Source organism: Babylonia areolata, chromosome 3, assembly GCF_041734735.1.
Source record: "Babylonia areolata isolate BAREFJ2019XMU chromosome 3, ASM4173473v1, whole genome shotgun sequence".
NCBI lineage: Eukaryota > Metazoa > Mollusca > Gastropoda > Neogastropoda > Buccinidae > Babylonia > Babylonia areolata.
The window spans coordinates 17,537,755-17,561,817 of record NC_134878.1 but is presented as its reverse complement, the minus strand read 5'-3'; the positions used below and the strand labels follow the sequence as shown (position 1 = coordinate 17,561,817).

At 43.1% G+C, this 24,063-nt stretch overlaps 1 protein-coding gene across 1 annotated transcript in view; it reads left to right on the top strand.

The window, feature by feature from the left end:
* Positions 1-24,063, top strand: part of LOC143280479 (dynein axonemal intermediate chain 4-like) — a 51,867-nt gene that overhangs the window by 3,131 nt on the left and 24,673 nt on the right. The window contains exons 2-15 of the mRNA XM_076585133.1: positions 183-357; positions 1,502-1,612; positions 2,296-2,369; positions 2,951-3,033; positions 3,687-3,868; positions 5,844-5,951; positions 9,326-9,395; positions 10,440-10,619; positions 15,656-15,774; positions 16,991-17,093; positions 18,309-18,448; positions 21,046-21,132; positions 21,527-21,604; positions 22,162-22,235. Coding sequence (XP_076441248.1) covers positions 183-357; positions 1,502-1,612; positions 2,296-2,369; positions 2,951-3,033; positions 3,687-3,868; positions 5,844-5,951; positions 9,326-9,395; positions 10,440-10,619; positions 15,656-15,774; positions 16,991-17,093; positions 18,309-18,448; positions 21,046-21,132; positions 21,527-21,604; positions 22,162-22,235 — 1,584 coding nt within the window. The remainder of the gene's footprint in view (positions 1-182; positions 358-1,501; positions 1,613-2,295; positions 2,370-2,950; positions 3,034-3,686; positions 3,869-5,843; positions 5,952-9,325; positions 9,396-10,439; positions 10,620-15,655; positions 15,775-16,990; positions 17,094-18,308; positions 18,449-21,045; positions 21,133-21,526; positions 21,605-22,161; positions 22,236-24,063) is intronic.

Below are 24,063 nucleotides of genomic sequence, written 5' to 3'. Positions count from 1 at the left end.
ACCCATATTGTTGTCCTGAGTCTCCCATACACAGTCACAGCAGCATTTGTCTACCCCACTCAGCACCAGCAGCCCACAGGGAGTCTACCAACGGTAGATGGCCAGGAGGCCACACACCAGAGGAGACCACGATGAAGATTTCATTATAATGTGCATATTCTGATTTTTTTGTGTGCTTGCAGCCAGAGCATGATGAACCAGTCCAAGCGAGGCGGGGGGATGTCCAAGAGCAAGCACGGGACTCGACCCCCAGGTATGAGCACCCGCAGCAACCTCGTCTCCTCAGCCAGTAGAAAGAGCGCCGCCGGAGGTCTGGCACCCAGTGACAAGTCCAGTTCCCTTAGGACCCCAGTGCAGGTTAGACAATCGACAGTTTGATAACATGTTGACAATACCTTCTTGCAGCTGTTATGCCAAGGGTTTGCAATTTCTGGTAATTCAGTACAGGGTTCACAAACAGTTAAGGACCTCTTGGGAACTTGCACACTTTCCTTCTTGGGTATCACGGTGAAATGATGTTGAATTTTCAGCAAAAATATTTGTGTTTGCTGCCAGTGTCATGAGCATCACTCATAATCTGAAGTGCTTCTTGCAATTAATTTTTAGAATGAAAATCCACTGCTACTGGGTTTTTTTTTCACTGATAACTGTCAATTTCTGACTGAAGCATTGATTTCTTAAATGCATATTTCAAGCTTTTCATGATGCACATGTGCCATGCAACGTTTTTGTGAAGTCTGTAAATTGAACAGACTGTAAACAGAGAATGAATTGATAAAGAATCACACACTATACAACATCCACATTGTGTCTGCTGTCGCAAGAAAGGAATATGAATACAAGAGAAAATACAAGAGAATAAATACAAGAATAGATACAAGAGTAAAGCAAAACACTGCATGGGAAGCAAAGCAATAGAGTTTGAGAAAACAGCTTCTGAAAATTACTGTTCACATTTGTGCAGGATAGGGGAAGAGGGAGAGATGGTGAAATTGAGAGAGAAGTGTGTACTTTGAAGACAGAGAGAGAAAGAGAGACAGAGAAGGGGGTGGGTTGAGTGAGAGAAAGAGAAAGAGATTAAAACAGATCAGATTATATATTATATTCTTTTTCCTTTCTCTGATTTGTTTGGTCTCTCACTCACCGTTACAGAGCTCTTGGTGAATTGAGAGAACGAGAGTAGGAGGGAGAGAAGAACAGGTAAATGGAGAGGGGGGAGGGGGGGGGAGAGGAGAGAGAGAGATCTAGTGTTTGTGTGTTGTGTGTCAGCATGAAGGTGTGAGTGTGTGTGTGTGTGTGTTGTGCATATGTGAATAAAGGAGAGAAAGAAACTTCTGTATACTTGTACCATTGCGTCTGTCCTGATATTGTCAATACAACATGTTGCAGAGAAACACAGCAGAATATTACGTCAACAACAGTTTCAGAAGAGCTGGCTGGGATTTCTGGCAATGCTGACAGAGAAACTACATGTTTTGTGTTGTGTGTTTTCCCTGGGTAGATATTTGACGAGGCTGGCAACGATGTGACTCCGCTCCCCCTCTTGACCCCTGACCCCAACCAGATGCGTATGCAGCAGGGCAACATCCTTGGTGATAGCTCTGTTGGCACGGTAAACACTTGTTGAGTTTTCAGGAGAGAAAACCGTCCTGTGTTTGGTTGTTGTTTACAGCTAGCTGTTGCTGGTGCTGTAGATAATGTTGCTATGTTCTGGGGTGGGGGTGGGGTGGGGGGTTGTTTGGTTTGGTTTTTTCTTCTGCATTGGAACTGTCATCACCATCATCACCACCGCAGTCACCACCACAACTATCACCAACCCTGCTGTCGTCATCATCATCATCATCATAATCATCATCATTTTCTTTTTTTCTTTTTATTCTTCTTTTTCCTCACCCTCCCTTTACTGTTCAACTTCCTCCTCTTGTCTTTTCTCCTTATTTTTCTTTCTTGTCCTTTCCTCTCCTCTCTCACTCTGTCAGGTGTGAGCATTTTCAGGCTCAAGGAAGCTGAGTTTTAACAATGTATGCTCAAGCAGTACTGCAGTCTGTACTTGTATGTCAATTATTTGTATTTTTCATGCTGGATTCCTCCGTTTCATGTATTTATTCATGGATTGATAAAATTTCTGAATGGTTGATTGAATTTTTGATTGCCGTATGGCACACACAAACATGCACACACGCACACACATACACAAACACACACACACACCCATGCACACACATGCACAATGTGATTGTTTTCTGCTGATGAGAAGCTTGTGTGCTAAGGAGATGGTGAATGTTCTTTCCTCAGCCAACAGACATCATGTCGCAAATGTCCGCATCGTTCATGACAGCAAGTGCTTTTGGTGGTGGTCCTTTCACAAGGTCAGTGTACTTGTGTGTGTGTGTGTGTGTGTGTGTGTGTGTGTGTGTGTGTGTGTGTGAGAGAGAGAGAGAGAGAGAGAGATGGAAAGAGAGAGGGAGTGTATGTGTGAGAGCATATGTGCTTTTCTGTGCATGTGAGTGTGTGTGTGTGTGTGTGTGTGTGTGTGTGAGAGAGGAAAATAGAGAGGGACTGAAAGTGTGTGAGAGCATATATTTCTCTGTGCATGTGTGTTTGTATGTGTTTGTGAAAGTAAGAGAGAGGGGGTGAATGTGTGAGAGTATTTATACTTGTGTGTGTGTGTGTGTGTGAAGAAGAGAGAGTGAAGAGAAAAAGCATGTAAATGTCTATGTTATTTTCTTGAGAACCAGTATACTTCAGAGCGTATTCAGTGCATGTTCAGTCAGTCCTTCGTTGAATATAAGTCACTCTGTGCTTGTGTGCATCCGTGTGTGTATGGGCATGTATGTTTGTACATGTGTGTGTGTGTGTGTGTATGACCAGGTGTCTGTATGCACACACATGTGTGAGTATGTGTGATGAAAACGATTCTGCAGCATTGCACAGATGTTTTGATGTGTAGGTCAGTGTTCAGTCAGTCCTACGACACCTCAGGGTCAGTGGCTGATGAGACGGACACAGGGGCTGACATTTCAGCATGGGCAGGTAAGCGGCATGCCCTCCACCAGGGGAGCAAACACTTTCAGCATGGAGTTCTCTTCCTTGCTGGCTTCTTTTTCTTTGGAAATGTGTATGTGTGTGGTGCATGCATACATTTTTATATTAAATTTTGTGTGCATGCATGGGCATGCACAAATTTGTGTGTGGTGCAGTTGTGTGATAGACCAGTGATAGACCAGTGGTTGATATTATCATTACACAAGAACACAAAAACGGGTTCAAGTTTTGCATTACTTTACTTACTTTTACTTTTTCCTCCACTTGTACCGGTGGGCGTCACGGGGAGATACAGTTGTCTGTCTGCAGCAAGGCGAGTGGCCTGGAGGAGGGACATCTTGTGGGCTCTGAGGGTGTCTGCCACTGAGTCGCTCCAGCGCCGTCTTGCATAGTTTGCTAAAAAGAAAAGAAACTGCCATCAAATCATGAACTGACTGTCACCATGACCCTGGTCACAACAGCAACAAAACCTTTGTCAAAATTCCATGACATTAAATCACTCAAAATTCCAAAACAAAATTTGAATAAAAATTCCTTGACTTAAAATGTACCCTGTCATCCGAGAGACAGACCACCAACCACCCACAGACTCTGGTACCACCAACATAACCATCTCCCCCCCCTTGCATTGCACGGCGCAGAGATCCGGCAGCGGCGAGCGGAGGTGAAGGAGGTGGTGAGGGAGGAGGACCTGGACAAGTTGGTGGACCTGACCCTGGAGGAGACGGACACCATCTGGATGCTGGACATCCCCACCGTCTGTGTGGCCGGGGACAGCGAGGAGGCCCCCGCTATCAGGGAGATCAACCAGAAATATGCTGAGGTGAGCGGTTATTAGAGGGAAAAGGGGGCGAGTGGTTTGTTTGTCTCTGTGTCTGTGTGTTGTGAGTGTTCTTGTGGAGTTGTGCACAGTTAAAAGGGGGGCTAGCGGTTTGTTTGTCTCTTGTCTCTATGTCTGTGTGTTGTGTGTTGTGTGTGTTCTTGTGGAGTTGTGCACAGTTAAAAGGGGGGCTAGCAGTTTGTTCGTCTCTCTGTCTCAGTCTGTGTCTTGTGTGTTGTGTGTGTTCTTGTGGAGTTGTGCACAGTTAAAGCGGGGCAGCGGTTTGTTCGTCTCTCTGTCTCAGTCTGTGTCTTGTGTGTTGTATGTGTTCTTGTGGAGTTGTGCACAGTTAAAGCGGGGCAGTGGTTTGTTCGTCTCTTGCCTCTGTCTCCTGAGTCTGTGTCTCTGTGTTGTGTGTGTTCTTGTGGAGCTGTGCACGGCAGGAGAGGAGTGTGTGGTGTTTATTTACTCATGCATGACAGGACCGAAGTGTGTGTGGTAGCGCATGCCAGGACAGAAGTGTGTGGTTACACATGATAGAATTGTGTTGTTACACATGACAGGACAGAAGTGTGTGGTTACGCATGACAGGACAGAAGTGTGTGGTTACACATGACAGGACAGAAGTGTGTGGTTCCATATGACAGGACAGAAGTGTGTGGTTACACATGACAGAAGTGTAATGACAGGACAGAGGTGTGTGGTTACACATGACAGAAGTGTGTGGTTACACATGATAAAATTGTGTTGTTACACATGACAGGACAGAAGTGTGTGGTTACGTATGATAGAATTGTGTTGTTACACATGACAGGACAGAAGTGTGTGGTTACGTATGATAGAATTGTGTTGTTACACATGACAGGACAGAAGTGTGTGGTTACACATGACAGAAGTGTAATGACAGGACAGAGGTGTGTGGTTACACATGACAGGACAGAAGTGTGTGGTTACACATGACAGAAGTGTAGTGACAGGACAGAGGTGTGTGGTTACACATGACAGAAGTGTAATGACAGGACAGAAGTGTGTGGTTACACATGACAGAAGTGTAATGACAGGACAGAGGTGTGTGGTTACACATGACAGAAGTGTAATGACGGGACAGAGGTGTGTGGTTACACATGACAGAAGTGTAATGACGGGACAGAGGTGTGTGGTTACACATGACAGAAGTGTAATGACAGGACAGAGGTGTGTGGTTACACATGACAGAAGTGTAATGACAGGACAGAGGTGTGTGGTTACACATGACAGAAGTGTAATGACGGGACAGAAGTGTGTGGTTACACATGACAGAAGTGTAATGACGGGACAGAGGTGTGTGGTTACACATGACAGAGGTGTGTGGTTACACATGACAGAAGTGTAATGACATGACAGAAGTGTGTGGTTACACATGACATGAGAGAAGTGTGTGGTTACACATGACATGACAGAAGTGTGTGGTTACACATGACAGAAGTGCAATGACAGGACAGAGGTGTGTTGTTACACATGACAGAAGTGTGTGGTTACACATGACAGGACAGAAGTGTGTGGTTACACATGACAGGACAGAAGTGTGTGGTTGGTAGGAGGGGGGGGAGTGGCCTGGATTAGTTCTAGGGGCTGTCTTAAAGTGATAATTTGTGGTCAGCTGACCCTAAACTAAAGTGGTCACAGTAATTTTTCTTTCTTTTTCTCTTTTTTTTCTTCTTCTCTCTTTCTTCCTTAGGTTAACAGTGTACCCCCAATACACATCCTCCCAATCCCATCCCTTTGCCCCTTTCTCCCCTTCCTCAGCCCCCCCCTCACACTCTGTGCCATCCGTTCCTCACCCCATACTTAATGCTAGCGTGCACACGCACACACACACACACACACACACACACACACACACACACACACGCACACACACCCATCCCTCCCCAACACACACACACACACACATACACAAAAAAGAGATGAATTTACTCTGCCATTTTTCTCTCACCAGCTGTGCAAGTCGCGTGCTGGCAATGACCTGTACGCCGACAGAGGAATGAACACGTTCAATGAGCCGCCCAAGCTGAAGGCCATCCAGACCAACAAGATTGGCTATGCTGTGAGTGCACCTACCCTCTGCTGTGTTGTTCGTGCATCTGCATCATGTCTTTCGGTGTGTTCATATGTCTGTATCATGTCCTCTGTGTGCTTGTATGTGTGCGTCATCTCTTCTGTTCGTATGTAGCATCTGTGTGTGTATGTATCATCTCTGTGTGTATGCATGTCTGTGTGCATGTTTGTCTGCATCATGTCTTCTGTATGTTTGTATGTCTGCATCATCTCTGTGTGTATATATCATCTCTGTGGGTATGTATGTCTGTGTGTTTGTGTGTCTGCATCATGTCCTCTGTGTGTTTGTATGTCTGTATCATTGCAGTGTGTTTGTATGTCTGTATCACCATCTCTGTGCGTTTGTATGTTTGTATCATCTCTGTGTGTTTGTATGTCTGCATCATCTCTTCTCTGTGTGTGTATGTATGTATCATCTCTGTGTGTTTGTATGTCTGCATCATCTCTGTGTGTTTGTACGACTGTATCATCTCTTTTGTGTGTTTGTATGTCTGCATCATGTCTGTGTATTTGTATGTTAGTATCATTGCTGTGTATTTATTTGTCTGTATCATCACCTCTGTGTATTTGTATGTCTGTATCATCACCTCTGTGTATTTGTATGTTTGTATCATTGCTGCATGTTTGTATGTCTGTATCATCTATGTGTATGTGTATTCCTGTATCATTGCTGTGTGTTTGTATGTTTGTATCATCTCCTCTGTGTGTTTGTATGTCTGCATCATCTCAACTGTGTGTTTGTATGTTTGTATCATTGCTGTGTATTTGTATGTCTGTATCATTGCTGTGTGTTTGTATGTCTGTGTCATCACCTCTGTGTGTTTGTATGTCTGTATCATTGCTGTGTGTTTGTATTTCTGTATCATCACCTCTGTGTGTTTGTATGTCTGTATCATCTCAGTGTATTTGTATGTCTGTATCATCACCTCCGTGTATTTGTATGTTTGTATCATGATCTCCATGTATTTGTATGTTTGTATCATCTCCTCTGTGTGTTTGTATGTTTGTATCATCTCCTCTGTGTGTTTGTATGTCTGCATCATCTCCTCTGTGTGTTTGTATGTTTGTATCATTGCTGTGTATTTGTATGTCTGTATCATGTCTTCTGGATGTTTGTTTCTGTGAGGGTGGTGGAGTTGTTGCTGCCCCTGTGTGGGTGGGTTTGGCTGATGTTCCAAGGGTGGGGGTGGGAGGGGGGAGACTCCTGGCTGTCTGCAGGTCAAATTAATCAAATCAAATTATGGTTCTTAGAGGTTTGCCGACCGCTAAGGTCATCTCAAGGCTATCACCATGTTAGTACCTACTTCGAGTCAAGGGTAAACAAGTACAATACAAACTAATCACAGCTACGCTTCAAGCTTTTCACACACAAAAAAGTTTTAAAATCTTCCGGAGTTTTAAAACATTCAAATATGATTAAACATGTTCACTTCTTTCAAGAAGTCCACCAGCACTCATGGAGGGACATCATGAAACAAAGTCTTCAGAGAATCTGCCGTGTAATGAACTGTGTCTTATGTCATGCTGATCCCAGCAGTCAACGAGCACATGTTTCACAGGGCTGTCTGCAGAGTAGTGAAGTTCTGGTATATTCCATACTGTATTATGCTCTGCTGTACTGTTCTGTGCTGTGCTGTACACACCACATTGCACATCAAACTATTAAAAGATACAGTATTATTATCGTTATTGTTGATACTTATATAGCACCTGTCATGTTCAGAGACTCAGAATGCTTTATAAACACAGTCATTAGCACAACAGGTTGCGTCGCCTACTTGGGTAAATCCGGCTGACAGCTGCCTTCAGGTGCACATCATTTATTTCCCTGTGTCCTTTAGTCAGGCTTCAGTCACTCACATGCACACACATATACATGTCAATGTTTCCCTTTTCAGAAATTAGAATACACATGTGAAAGAACAAGAATACCTGGAGTCTGGCTGATATGACTTTCAGTCTTCTTCTTCCTCGTTCGCCTCCCGTTAGATGAGCAGCCCGGTGTCCTCGATGAAGGTTGCCGTCTGTCGCAGCTCCTCCAGGGTGCCGTACAGCTTGGCTTCCACTGCTGTCGGTGTTGGCCAGTACTTCCTCCTGGATGCTGCATGCGTCGTATGGTCTTGAAGGATGTGGTCGGTTGTCATTGGTCCCTCACCACAAGGGCACTCTCCACTCTGTCCAATGCCAAATTTTGTGTGCATGTGGTGGAGCAGGCAGTTGTGTCCAGTCCTCAGGCGGAAGATCTTGACCTGTTCCCATCGTTCCAGCAAATGGTATCTGTCTTCTGGGTTATATTGGGGTGCTGAAGGCGCTACTTTATTCCTTGCTAGGCTGTGCCTTGATGATTGTCTTGATTTCATCGTATGACACCAGTTTGTTGGCCTGCTCCTTCTGTGCATCGTCTTTTGCCAGAATGTCCTCTTTTTTGTTGCCTCTGATGCCACAGTGTGCTGGTACCCATTGTATCACCACTTTCTCCACTCTGGCACTCAGGGCAACAAGGGCTGAAGTGAGATGGTTCTGCTCTTTGCAGCAGGAGTTCTTGAGGGCTTGGAGTACAGAGAGAGCGTCTGAGAACTCCACCACCTGCCCTGTTGTTCTTGTGGAGTTCTGCGAGACTGTTGTGGCTGCCTCACAGAGGACTTCTCGCTCAGCTCAGAAGTTGGTGGAGTATTTTCCTGTTGGGATTGCAATTTCTTCATCTCCGTCTTTGTATCAGAGGAAGATTCCAGCTCCACCATCCGTCGTTGCTTCTGTGGCGGAGCTATCTGTAAAGACATGGGTCCAGTCTTCCTGGGGGTAATGGTTGCAGATGTACTCCATGGCCAGGGCCTTCCTTTGGGTGTCTGACTGTGTTCCTCTCTTCTCCACTCCGGGAATGCTGGTGACGACTGTTGGGAACACCCGCCTCTTCCAAGATGGGTGGGTGACATTTGCCGGGATAGGCTTTGCTTCGTGTTCCATCAAGACTGGGGTTTGTCTTTCAAGGCATCTTGACTGGTGGATGAAGCTGCCTCTTTTCAGCCAGTTCTTGGTGGGTGTGCTCATTCTGTTGTTCATTGGATGGTTTTCAAGGCGTTTGAATTTTGCTGCCTGGATGAGGATCTTTGTGTCCCTTCTGTCCTCCAGTGACTGTAGCCCAGTGGTCTCCTCCATCTTCAGGATTGGGGTGGATCTCATGGCGCCAGTTATGACACACTGAGGTTGGTTCTGTATCTTGTTGAGATGGTCGAGGTTAGACTTTGCAGCTGATGCCCATGCTGATGTCCGGTACTCAACTACAGGTTGGACTCTCCCCGTATAGAGTCTTGACTTTCAGTGTTGATGTGTTGTTGTTGTTTTGTTTTTTTCCCCTGTGTTCAGGAGGTGGGAGTAACCTGCACAAACTGGGACATGTACGACACATACAAAGCCTTGGAGAAAGACACTAAAGGTTAGTTAAGCTCTGCTTGCTGTTCTCTCTCCTTCTGTCATTGAAGCTCACTGTTCGTGTTGTGTGTTTGATTCATTTTGGACAAAGTGTTCCGTGTAATTGTGTTTTGTTTCTTTTTCCAATAAGTCATTAATTTTAATTGTTTTTATATGTGCACTTTTGTCTCCTCCACTGTCATGTTGTACAAAATCTTGTTTATGAAATAGAGTTAAACTATAATTATGTGTAATTTTCTTTGTTTTTTGTTTTTTTCAAATTGTCAGGTTTTTCCTAGCAACTGCAGGTCATATGATACATACATGATATTTCTGAATAACAGATTCTGTAACAAGTAAAGCATGATTACAACAGCAAAAAATGTCTCTACTGCATGGCCTGAAGGATAAAAGTGGGAGAAAGGAGGGAGGCAGCTTTTGCTTTAAGTGAAAACTGATGGCAGCTAAACAATAGATAGGGATCCTTCCCCTGTTACCCTTTTTGAGTTTGTCAAATAAAAGTGTCTGTGAATTGTATTCATGGGAGGCACTTGGAGCCCACTCTGTGAGGAGTTTGTGACATACAGACTCTACCCATGATGATGATGATGATGATGATGATGATGATGATGATTATTATCATTAATATGTGTGAGCTCTCATGTACAAATCGAAATCAGGTGAAAACCCTCAACAGCTCATTAACCTCCTTAGTTAAGTGCCCCTGTACAGAAATATCTGTCCCCTTCTAGTGCGCAGAAAAGTGTCCCAGGACGGCCATCTCTGTCCATCCGCAATATTGTCAGGATTTTCCTGTCATAAAATCATGAAATTCATGTGAAATTGTCATGTTTGAATAGTGTGCTTATTTTCCTTTCAGAAAAGTATAGATAACACACACATTCTTTCAGGATAGTTTGCATACTAGAATTTAAAAATGAATTTCAAACTGTTACCTTCTGTGACCAAAAACTCCCTTGGCAAATAGTTGAACTTACTAAGCATAAAAAAGGCTGCACTGAAAGGGTTAACAATCCCCTCCCCCCCTCTCTCCTGTTGACTGTGGCAGACGCTGACAAAGAGGAGGAGGAGGGCACCATCAGCCGACCAGGCAGCCCCAAGGAGGGGGAGGCGGCGGGGGAGCAGGGGGAAGCCAAGGATTCATCGGGAGCGCCGGCTGACGACAGTGTAGACGCCACGGCGCCCTCTCAGCGGATCGGAAGCGCCACCAAGCCTGGCAGTCGTGTTGGTATGGATGACTGTTAAAAGTCTTATGAAAAAAAAACCAACAACACCAAACAAACAAACAAATAGATAAGATTTTTTTTTTTCGTTAACCGTTTTACAACCCGCCTCTGGTATCTGGATAAGTACGTTGCTGGAGACAAGGACTGACTATAACTGCTGCAGGTGGTGGTGGTGGTGGTGTGTCTAGGGATGGGGGTGGTTGCACGCAGAGTAGGACTGGTGGTGTTGGCTCTGGGGGCCGTCTGTTATCAGACCGCAGCATATACCAAAGCCAGCTTATCATTTTGTATTGTGTTTTATTGTATTGTGTTGTAATGTATTGTGTTGCAATGTCATTGTGCTGTATAGTTACTCTCTTTAAAGGGTTTTTATGTTATCGGTTATGAATGTATTTCCTAATCTTTTGTGTGTATGATATTTCTTAATTAAATGATGATAGTTTTTGTGTTTTTTTTTTTCTTTTTTAAGACTGTCCTTTCTCCCGCAGGAAAGAGCTGTTACTTTTACAATGGTTATGTCCTGCAGGCTGGTTGCAAAAAGGCTACAACAAACAAGCAAAACAATAAATGACGCTGAGCCGTGTTGCAGCATAATTGAGACACTGGCACTGAAGGGATGAATGAAGCTTTACTTTGTGTCGGTTTCAATATGACAGTCAGTTGGGGTAGTCTTTGTGTTTGTTCTTATTTGCATTTGTCTCCTTGCTTTTAATTGTCTGTGTGTGTGTGTGTGTGTGTGCGTGCATGCGTGCGTGCATGGGTGCATGCTTGTGTGTGTGAGTGTGTGTGTGTGCGTGTGTGTGTGTGTGTGTGTGTGTGTGTGTGCATGTGTGTGCGTGTGCGTGTGTGTGTGTGTGTGTCTGTTTCTTGTTCTGGTTTGGATCATCTGTTTCAAATTCATATCATCCATATAAATTTTTTCTACTGATTTTTTTTTGTTTTTGTTGTTGTTGTTGCCGATAACGCTTGGTAGCAAAACTGGTCAATAATGAAATAAAAGGAATGTCCTGTGACAGTGAATTGACAAGCTTGCAATGTTTCTGTGTTTTTTTTTTGTGTTTTTTTTTTTCCAAGGCAGCATCATGGTAGGGGGCAGTGAGAAAAGATATCTAGGTGAGAGAGGACTGCAGTGAGGTGAAGTCGCATGTCTCTCGGTACTGTGGACTGTTGTGTTGGTGTTTTGCATGAGTCTGTACTTTGGAACATGATGTGGCCGGTCGTGTTGTGTTACGTTGTGTTTTGCATGAGTCTGTACTTTGGAACGTGATGTGGCCGGTCGTGTTGTGTTACGTTGTGTTTTGCATGAGTCTGTACTTTGGAACGTGATGTGACCGGTCGTGTTGTGTTACGTTGTGTTTTGCATGAGTGTGGGGTTTTGGTTACTTGATGTGGTCATTTTGTGTTGTTCTGCATGCCTTATTTTTGGTTTTTTGTTGTTTGTTTGTTGCTGTTTTTTTCTTTATTGTAAAGACAAGCCGACATTTCTTCCTCTTTTTTTATATATATATATATATATTATTTAAATAAGCATTTCAATGAATGTTTGTTGCAGTTTAATCATCTTATTGCAGTATGTGCAAAGCTGTAGTTTTTGCATTGTTGAGACACTTAAAAAATAATGTCTCCATTGATATGTTTAGAGTATATGTATGTGTATGGCGGGTGGAAGTGAATGTGTTAGGAGGGGTGTATGTGGTGGAGGGTTAAGAGAATACATAAACGGGTGGGAGTGGTGTGTGTGTGTGTGTGTGTGTGTGTGTGTGTGTGTGTGTGTGTGCATGTGTGTATGTGTATGCGTGTGACCTGAACTTACATGCAGTTGATGATTCACCAGTAAAGTTGTGTTTTTTAATGAAGCAGGCCCCAGTTGCGAGCATCATGAATAATTCATTCTCAGTCCTCTTAGCAACACAGACAAGCATACCGTTACACTTTCTGTGTTCATTCAGTTTGAAGCAGTTGGCGTGTGTAATCTGTGTCTCACTGAATCACTGAGTAATTGTATATTTTGATTTATTGATTTGTTGTTTGTGTTGTGTTTGTTGTTTTTGACTCATTTGTGTAAACAGTGTGAGTCTGTAATAACCTGTTGTTCAGTTTTGTGTGTGTGTGTGTGTGTGTGTGTGTCTGTGTGTCCGTGTGTCCATGGTAAACTTTAACATTGTCATTTTCTCTGGAAATTCTTTGTCTGCCAATACCAAATTTGGATTAAACATAGTGGGGAAAAATATACCAATGACAGGTTGTAAGCCTTCTGGATTAAGCTGTATTCTGGATCATGAATGGCTTATTTCATTGAGGATCTGGATCCCGAAAATCACAACAGTAATATCTGGGTTTGAAGACGGCATGACCTCATTTTTCATGCTTGCAATTAAAAGAGAAGAAATACAAATTCTGGACAGAACACATACCGTGACATTAACTACACTATCAATGTGTTTACTGCATATGAATATTTTAAAGTGGACACTAATTAACTAGAATGAACATAAAAGAGAAATTGAATGGACTGGGTTGTAGTTTCTGTAAACCTATCGAACACAGATCTCTTCAGATCTGGAGAAAACGGCTACATATTAAAGTGTGCCAGAGGCAAAGGCAACATCTCCTTCACTGTCGACTTTAAAGAATTTCTTACATTATCGAAATACACCAAAATAACATGATTTAAATGGGGTTATCACATCAATACTGTAATTGATTTGTCACACTAAAAAACCATAAGTTTGAAATAAATATTAATTTTCTGACTGCATTGGCAGATGCATTAGTGCTGTGAGTAAGTCTACTTATTCTTGACCTGAAAATGCTTGGTTCAAATCTTCTATTATGCCCCCTTTTTTTTCTGAAGCTTTATAGTTTTAGATTACAGAACACATTTTAACTCTTTCCAGACGAAGGAATGCTCACGCATTCCTACACAAAACGTATTCGGTTTCGGACGAAGGAATGGAATAGCATTCTCTGAAAGTAAAATTCCATCATGCGCTGTACACGTGATTTTGTGATAGCCAAGCAGAGTGCGCTATTCTGGGTCACTCCACAATCGAATGGTATGATTGGTCAGCCTGGGATGTGTGGCCCGTCTCGCACACACGCTGACAAAGTCACTGACTGGTCGTCTGCTCGCGTGCCAGCCTGTTAGCAAAGCGGGCTCTTCTCAGAATGTTGTGAAGCAAACAAGGCAGTGACGGCAACGTTTTAGGGTTGCCGAAGTACTTGAAATGCTACAAACTGAAGGGTCGGACATTGAAGAGGTGGATGATGACGAAGAAGAAAGCGAATTTAATGCAGAAAGCGAGCATGGGTATGGTGATTCGGGGTGAAAAATTGGCAGTATTTTCTACATATGGCAAAACTGTAAAAATAAGATGAGAAATTTGATTTTTTTATATGTAATATACGTAATAAACCAGTTCTGAAAGTTTCATTTTCTTACACAGTATTTTGTATTTTTTGTAATTTTTTTCCAAACCCTTACAAATGGGCCGTCTGTGGGGAAAAGCAAGGGAGAAAACTTGTTGTCCCGAGTGAGTTAGTGATTTTTTATTTTGTTTTTTGATTGGATAAAGTGTGTATCACAAGTGAGTCTTGAAAGCCTTGCCACTCTTGTTACTTTTGGTTTTGTTTTTTGGTAAGTACTTTTTTTTTTCCATAACATGCAGCTATTTGCAGTTGTTTGTGACTGGATGTTAGCAGGTACGCCTGAGTGAAGTCATACAGTTTTCTTCTTATTCTTCTATTCATATCGTGTTGCTTGCATTGGACAATTTTTTTCATTTGGCGCCCTTTTTTTTCTTCTTTTCTTCCATGTAATCTGATGGGTGTGACAAGGATTGTCATCAGCTGCAGGCTGTTTGCTGTACGTAGTCTGGTGCATAGACTGGCACAGTGTCTGTGTTTGTCATTCTCTTTGGCTGCATTCTATCATATTGAAGTTGGTATTGGGTTTACGAACAGTTGTGTGAACAGTATGTATGTCCATGTGGGACTCAGAGAGATATGGAAAGAGAGAGAGAGAGAGAGAGAGAGAGAGAGAGAGAGAGGAATGTCAGTGCTCAATGGTGTGGTGTATTTGTAGCAGTGTTTTCGTTACATAATGAAATGAAGAAGAAGATGAAGAAAAAGAAGATTACAATCTATATAACACCTTTTCATGTAAAGCATGCACAGTTACACTGCACGATAGAAAAAAACAACAACAACTGACACGTAAAATATGCGTTTAAAGATTTATTTAACATGAAAAAACTGACACCAACAACCCTCCGCAGACATCCAACCAAACACTCAAACATTTATGTTCATGCACACACACTCACAAATCATCCTACACTGCACAACACTCACCATTTATTCACTGGATACACTGAATACATCACTATATCTACATAATGCACATAACATTTCACATCACTGAATGTCTTTTCATACTCAGGATTTATGTGTGTGTGTGTGTGTGTGTGTGTGTGTGTGTGTGTGTAAGCATGTTCATATATGTACATGTTGATTTGTACATGTCCACGTGTTTCTTGTGTGTGTGTAAGCATGTTCATATATGTACATGTTGATTTGTAAATGTCCACATGTTTCTTGTGTGTGTGTGACGTCCTTTGTGCACACACTTTAACATTTGGTAATTGGTAACCGTTTGTGCATGTGCGTGTGTATGTATAGATACATACATACACACACACACACACACACACACACACACACACATATATATATATATATATATATATATATATATATATATATACATATATATATATATATGTATATCTGTATCTCTCTCTCTCTCTCTCTATATATATATATATATATATTACACATGTGTGTGTGTGTGTGTGTGCGTGTGTATGTATAGATACATACATATATATATATATATATATATATATATATATATATATACATATATATATATATATGCATATCTGTATCTGTATCTGTCTCTCTCTCTCTCTCTCTCTCTCTCTATATATATATATATATATATTATACATGTGTGTGTGTGTGTGTGCGTGTGCAGAGAGCCGGGCCACAATGTCATCATCAGTGGCGGGTTCAGAGCTGTTTGCCAGCAAGGAGACGGGGATCGGATCCGTGCAGACAGACATCACAGCACTGGATGAGGACAAGATCATGAAGGTGAGCTCTGCCTCTTGTCAGAATTGAACTGGTTGAATTGAACTGAATAAATCTTATTTTCTGAGCGTAATAGAACAAGCAAGACAATGCTTTTTTTTCCATCCAGCCCGCGAAGGGGAAACAGTGACATAAGACAAAGAAGGGGGCGTGGGTGGGGGAATCACGAAAGCAATACAGCATGCACTTTATGATCATGGTTACATGGATGGTGATTTGACATTTACAACACTAGATAGCTAGATGAGAATGAGGAAAGAAAGGAATTAAGGGGCAGATAGAATGAAGGAGAAAGAAAGAGGGAACAAGACATGAAAATTAACTTGAATGTATGTAAGATAACGATCAAGCAATAAAAAAAAAATTGAAATGAGAGACAGAGACAGAGACACAGAGAGAGAGAGAGAGAGAGAGAGAGTAAATGCGAATGCAAACTTTTTTCTTTTCTTTTTATATAATTCTATAAAAACCAAAGGCGCCATTACAGTTGTGAAGGGGTTTGGTGGGGATGGGGGATGGAGCAGAGAGAGGAAGAGAGAGGGAGAGAGAGAGAGAGAGAGAGAGAGAGAGAGAGAGAGAAAGAAAATATGTATGTGTGTGTGTGTGTGTGTGTGTGTGTGTGACCACATGCAGAGAAAATATGTATTCTGTTGTATTGTATTGTATTGTATTGTATTGTATTACTTTTTATTAGAACTGATTTCTCTGTGTGAAATTGGAGGTGCTCTCCCTGGGTACAGCACATGACCACAGTGCAACAGCACCCACCACACCATTTTTTTTTTCCACATGAAAATGTATTCATTTCACTGTCATGTCTGCATGTGTATGTGCGTGTGAGTGCACAATACAATACAATACAATACACAATACACAAATTTTATTGTCTATACTTTGGTACAGAGATTTTCGTTTTGGCAGTGCTTCCATTTTCTGTTTTCTTTTCTTTTTTCTCCATACTGCTTTCATTATCATTCTTTTGAAATAATTGTGTTTTTCATTTGCTACTGTAATTATTATTGTTTTTAAAACTAAGGATTTTTTTTTCATTATAATAAAAACTTGACTATTTTTAAAAAAATTATAGTAACATAACATGATGGCTTTAAAAAAAAAAAATCATTGTGATAAAACTTGATGTAATTTGTTTTTATTGTTGTGAAAAAGCTTGTGACATTTTGTAGCTGTTGTTATGAAACACACGATTTTGTTTTTGCAGTCGGAGTCTTTGAAGAAGGACCTGTTTATCATGGAGCGAGTCATCAACCTCAACACTTACCAGGGCAAGCAGGCCCTGTACAGAGGCTTCAAAATCATATCAGGTCTGGTTCATGTCCTCCATCCTTCCTGTGTCTGTCTCTGTCTCTCTGTCTCTGTCTTTCTGCCTCATGCGCTCTCTCTTTCTGTGTGTGTGTCGCTCTTTCTCTCTCTCTTTCTCTTTTTCTCTCTATGTCTCTTTCTCATTATCTCTTTCCTTCTCTTTTATTCCCTCTCTGTCTGTCTGTCTCTGTCTTTCTGCCTCATGCGCTCTCTCTTTCTCTCTCTGTGTCTCTCTCTTTCTCTCTCTCATTCTCTTTTTCTCTCCATGTCTCTTTCTCATTATCTCTTTCCTTCTCTCTCATTCCCTCTCTGTCTGTCTGTCTCTTAGTCTCTGTCTCTCTCTGAGTCTCAGTCCCTGTCTCTCCCTGAGTCTCAAGTCTTTATCTGAGTCTCAGTCCCTGTCTCTCCCTGAGTCTCAAGTCTTTCTCTGAGTCTCTGTGTCCCTTTCTCCTCTCATGTGAGGACAAGCTCAGAGCTTCAAGGTCTTCCCAGTCAAGCTGGTTAACATTCTTACAAGCAGCACAATGACTAAAGCTGATCAGATTCTGTCCATCACTGTCTGTCTGTCTCTCTGTCCACAGCTCTTTCTGTCTCTGTTGCTGTCTGTCTGTCTGTCCGTCTATCTCTCTGTGTCATCTTCAGTGAAGATGTCTCAGTCTGGGACATTTTTCTGTATTTCAGTGATGATGAATGATGATAGGGGTGGTGAAGAAGCTGTATTGGGGGTCCATTTTATGTTTGAGACTACTTGGCAAGGCTGCACACATGATATATCCTGATGTGTCAGTTAGGCTGAGAGATACAGGCACCTGCAGTGTTGGTCAGGAAATTTGAGCAACACATCCAAAGATGCATCCGTGAAGCGAAATGAATGACCCTCGACTGTCAACTATGGTCCCAGTACTCCCATTTGACCCCAGAGCACCGTCAGCTCTGGATAGGAGCTAGCTAGCCATGGGCAAAAAGAAAACCCCATCTCTGATGGGGCTCGAACTCATGCCCTCCCAGTCATCAGTCTGCGACACTAACCACTTCACTACGGCAGCTGGTACAAGCGACATGATTTGATTGCAGAACACCCCACCATGGCTGCCTACATGGCAGGGTAAAAACGGTGATACATGTAAAAGCTTCCTCATGTACATGCAAGTGAACACGGTAGTTGCAGCCCGCAAACAGAGAAGAAGGAGAAGAAGATTGCTGAATGTTTTGTTCAGACCTGGAGCGTGAGGGGTCGACGGTGAACCAGATCGCGGTGAGCGACATGGGACCGAACCTGGACCGCCTGTGGTCCTACGTCTGTCCGCTGACCAAAGGGCGGAACGTGTCCTGTCTGGCCTGGAACAAGTCCAACCCTGTGAGTGTGTGTGTAGGGGTGGGGTGTGTGTGTGTGTGGGGGGGGGTGTGGAGGGAAGGGGGTTAGAGGGAGCTTAGGGGGGTGGGGTGGGTGAGGTGGTGAACGTGGGTGTGGGTATGTATGGGTCTGTGTGTGTGTGTGTTTGTGTGTGCATGTGTGTGTGTGTGGAGGGAATGGTTAGAGGGGTGTTTGTGTGTGAATGTATGTGTGTGTATGCATGTGTGTGTGTGTGTGTGTGTGTGTGTGTGTGTGTGTGTATGGAGGGAAGGGTTAGAGGGGGTTTGTGGGAGTTGGGGAGTGTTTGTGTGTGAAAGTGTGTGTGGGTGTGCATGGGTGTGTGTGGATGTTTGTGTGCGGGGGTGTTTGTGCGTGTGTGTGTGTGTGTGTGTCTGTGTCTGTGTGTGTCTGTGCATGTGTATGTGTGTGCCAATGTAGTGTCATATATTTTCTTTTAGCAAACTAAGTCAGGTTATGAAGGACTTTTATTTCAGATTTACAAATGGGTGTATAAGTGTGAATGTGTGAATAGGTTCTGATGTATTTTGTATCTGACTTACTGTTAAGTGCTTTGAAAGGTTTGAAAAAGTAATATAAACATACTTAACAATATAATAATAATGATAATGATGATATAATAACGATAATGCTGCTGCTGCTGCTAAGAAGAAGAAGAAGAAGACAATAACAATAATTATAGTGATAATAATAATAATGATAACAATGATAATGATACTGCCATTACTACCACCACAAGTAATAATGATAAGTAGTAGTAGTAGTAGTAGTAATAGTTAGTGGTAGCAGTAGTGGTATGAAGAAAGGAAGTGAGGAGGATGGATGGAGGTGGAGAGAAGTATCCAGTTTCAGGCCGTGTCTGAGTGTGTGTGTGTGTGTGTGTGTGTGTGTGTGTGTGTGTGTGCATGAATGGGTGGATGTCAAGCTGGTTTGTTAGTTGCTTGAATAATTTGTTAATTCATTTGGCGGGTTGGCTGGTCGTTGAAAGGTGGTCAGATGAATGGATGGCTGTGAAGGAAGGAAGGAAGGGAGGGTGATGGATGGATGGAGGGATGGAAGGAGGAAGGGATGGATAGACGAATGGATGGATAGATAGATGGAAGGAGGGATGGACGAATAAATGGGTGGATGGATGGATGGATGGATAGATGGAATGAGGGATAGATGGATGGACGAATGAATGGATAGATAGATGAAGGAGGGATGGATGGATGGACAAATGAACGGATGGTTAGATGGAAGGAGGGATGGATGGATGGACGAATGAATGGATGGATAGATGGAAGGAGGGATGGACAAATGAATGGATGGATAGATGGAAGGAGTGATGGATGGATGGACAAATGAATGGGTGGATATATGGAAGGAGTGATGGACGGATAGACAAATGAATGGATGGATAGATGGAAGGAAGGATGGATGAATGAATGGATGGATAGATGGAAGGAGGGATGGATGCAGGAATGGATGAATGGATGGAAGGAGGGATGGATAGATGGAAAGAGGGATGGATGGATAGACAAATGAATGGATGGATAGATGGAAGGAGGGATGGATGGATAGACGAATTTATGGATGGAAAGATGGATGGATAGACGAATGAATGGATGGATAGATGGAAAGAGGGATGGATGGATAGACGAATGAATGGATGGATAGATGGAAAGAGGGATGGATGGATAGACGAATGAATGGATGGATAGATGGAAAGAGGGATGGATGGATAGACGAATGAATGGATGGATAGATGGAAAGAGGGATGGATGGATAGACAAATGAATGGATGGATAGATGGAAGGAGGGATGGGTGGATAGATGAATGAATGGATGGATAGATGGAAGGAGGGATGGATGCAGGAATGGATGAATGGATGGAAGGAGGGATGGAAAGAGGGATGGATGGATAGACAAATGAATGGATGGATAGATGGAAGGAGGGATGGATGGATAGATGAATTTATGGATGGATAGATGGAAAGATGGATGGATAGACGAATGAATGGATGGATAGATGGAAAGAGGGATGGATGGATAGACGAATGAATGGATGGATAGATGGAAAGAGGGATGGATGGATAGACGAATGAATGGATGGATAGATGGAAGGAGATGGATGAATGGATGGAAGGAGGGATGGATAGATGGAAAGAGGGATGGATGGATAGACAAATGAATGGATGGATAGATGGAAGGAGGGAGGGATGGATAGACGAATTTATGGATGGATAGATGGAAAGATGGATGGATAGACGAATGAATGGATGGATAGATGGAAAGAGGGATGGATGGATAGACGAATGAATGGATGGATAGATGGAAGGAGGGATGGGTGGATAGATGAATGAATGGATGGATAGATGGAAAGTGGGATAGATAGTTAGACAAATTTATGGATGGATAGATTGAAGGAGGGATGGATGGACAGACGAATGAATGGCTGGATAGACGGAATAATGGATGGATGGATAGACGAATGAATGGATGGATAGATGGAATGATGGATGGATGGATGGATGGGGTGAGGGTGCTGGATGGAGGGAGGGAGGAAGGAATCTCAGGCTGATGGACTGTGTGGTTGACAGGACCTGGTGGCTGTGGGTTACGGGCAGTATGAGTTCACCGCCCAGAAGTCCGGCATCATCTGCTGCTGGTCTCTGAAAAACCCTGAGGTAATGACGCTCCCTTCCCTCCACATCCTATCCCTCACACACACACACACACACACAGACACACACACACACACACACACACACATACACACACAGAGTTCCTCTCCACACATGCATGCACACACACACACACACACACACACACACACACACACACACACACACACACACACACACACAATTCCTCTCCACACATGCATGCATACATGCACACACACACACACACACACACACACACACACACACACACACACACACACACACACGCACACACACAAACACACACATACACACTTGCTTAATCCCATTTATGAAAACTCATGGAATAAGTTTGTCTATGTCTATATGACAAAAATAACAATGTGTGTTGTTTTTGTTTTTTTTGCTCTGACAGTACCCAGAAAGGATATACACATGTAAGAATGGAGTGACAGCGTTGGACTTCTCTGTTGCCAACTCCAACATCTTAGCAGTGAGTTGTCTGTGTGTTTTTTTTTTTATAGATTTTTTTTTATTGGATTGCATTTTTTGTGGGTCAGTGTGGTTAGTCCATTTCCTACATGTGCTGTGTCCTTGAGTGTAAACATGTGAACACACATGTACACACACACACACGCACACACACACACACATTAATGCTCACAAACGCACACATATACACACACGCATGCATGCACAAACAAACAACGATGCACACACACACACACAAGCAACATACACAGACACACACATGCACACGCACACACACACACACACACACACACAGAGTCACACATACAAGAAAACAATACAGCCAGGGAAGAAACAGTCTTGTTGTGTGTACTGTTGTTAATGTGGTGTCTTTTTGTATCTTTAGTCCATCTGCTTTTCCTCCAACCCCCCCACTCAACTCTCCTCTCTCTTACCACACCCTCCCCCACGCCCTCCCCCACACCCCCCCCTCCCAGACTCCCTACCACCACCACCACCACCAGCATCACTGTCAACAACAACAACCGTACAATAATTCCTTGCATGATGTCACCACAGGCAGGGTACTATGACGGAGGGGTGGCTATCTACAATGTCCGCAGCACGAAAGACGAACCCATCCTCGACAACCAGTAAGTGACGCTTTGCTGTTTTTGCTCTCTCATCCCTGTCTGCTGTTGCATAGTTCGCAAAGATAAGGCTTTATAGCAAAGAGAGGATTTAGTTGTGACAAGACGGGCGCAATAGCCGAGTGGTTAAAGCGTTGGACTTTCAATCTGAGGGTCCCGGATTCGAATCACGGTGACGGCGCCTGGTGGGTAAAGGGTGGAGATTTTTACGATCTCCCAGGTCAACATATGTGCAGACCTGCTAGTGCATGAACCCCCTTCGTGTGTATATGCAAGCAGAAGATGAAATACGCACGTTAAAGATCCTGTAATCCATGTCAGCGTTCGGTGGGTTATGGAAACAAGAACATTCCCAGCATGCACACCCCCGAAAGCGGAGTATGGCTGCTTATATGGCGGGGACAAAACGGTCATACACATAAAAGCCCACTCGTGTGCATACGAGTGAACGTGGGAGTTGCAGCCCACAAACGCAGAAGAAGAAGAAGAAGAAGAAGTTGTGACAAGATGTGTGGAATGGCAAAGATTGGTGTTGTTGCGAAGAGAGAATATTGTAGTGAGTGGATGTGTTAGGTAACAAAGATTGGTGTTGTTGCGAAGAGAGGATATTGTAGTGAGTGGATGTGTCAGGTAACAATGATTGGTGTTGTTGCGAAGAGAGGATATTGTAGTGAGTGGATGTGTCAGGTAACAATGATTGGTGTTGTTGCGAAGAGAGGATATTGTAGTGACTGTATGTGTTAGGTAACAAAGATTGGTGTTGTTGCGAAAAGAGGATATTGTAGTGAGTGGATGTGTTAGGTAACAAAGATTGGTGTTGTTGCGAAGAGAGGATATTGTAGTGAGTGGATGTGTTAGGTAACAAAGATTGGTGTTGTTGCGAAAAGAGGATATTGTAGTGACTGGATGTGTTAGGTAACAAAGATTGGTGTTGTTGCGAAGAGAGGATATTGTAGTGACTGGATGTGTTAGGTAACAAAGATTGGTGTTGTTGCGAAGAGAGGATATTGTAGTGAGTGGATGTGTTAGGTAACAAAGATTGGTGTTGTTGCAAAGAGAGGATAGAGTTGTGACTGGATGAATAGAATCTCAAAGATTGGTGTTGATGTGAAGAGAGCATTTAGTTGTGACTGGACATGCAGGATAGCAAAGATTGGTGCTGTAGTGAGGAGAGGATACGGCATCAGTGACTGTATTGTAGAACGGCAAAGATCGGTGCTGTAGTGAAGAGAGGATATGGCATCAGTGACTGGATTGTAGAACGGCAAAGATCGGTGCTGTAGTGAACAGAGAATATGGCATCAGTGACTGGATTGTAGAACAGCAAAGATCGGTGCTGTAGTGAACAGAGAATATGGCATCAGTGACTGGATTGTAGAACAGCAAAGATCGGTGCTGTAGTGAACAGAGAATATGGCATCAGTGACTGGATTGTAGAACGGCAAAGATTGGTGCTGTAGTGAAGAGAGGATACAGCATCAGTGACTGGATTGTAGAACGGCAAAGATTGGTGCTGTAGTGAAGAGAGGATACAGCATCAGTGACTGGATTGTAGACCGGCAAAGGTTAGTGCTGTAGTGAAGAGAGGATATGGCATCAGTGACTGGATTGTAGAATGGCAAAGGTTAGTGCTGTAGTGAAGATAGGATATGGCATCAGTGACTGGATTGTAGAACGGCAAAGATTGGTGCTGCAGTGAAGAGAGGATATGGCATCAGTGACTGGATTGTACAATGGCAAAGATCGGTGCTGTAGTGAAGAGAGTATATGGCATCAGTGACTGAATTGTAGAACGGCAAAGATCGGTGCTGTAGTGAAGAGAGGATATGGC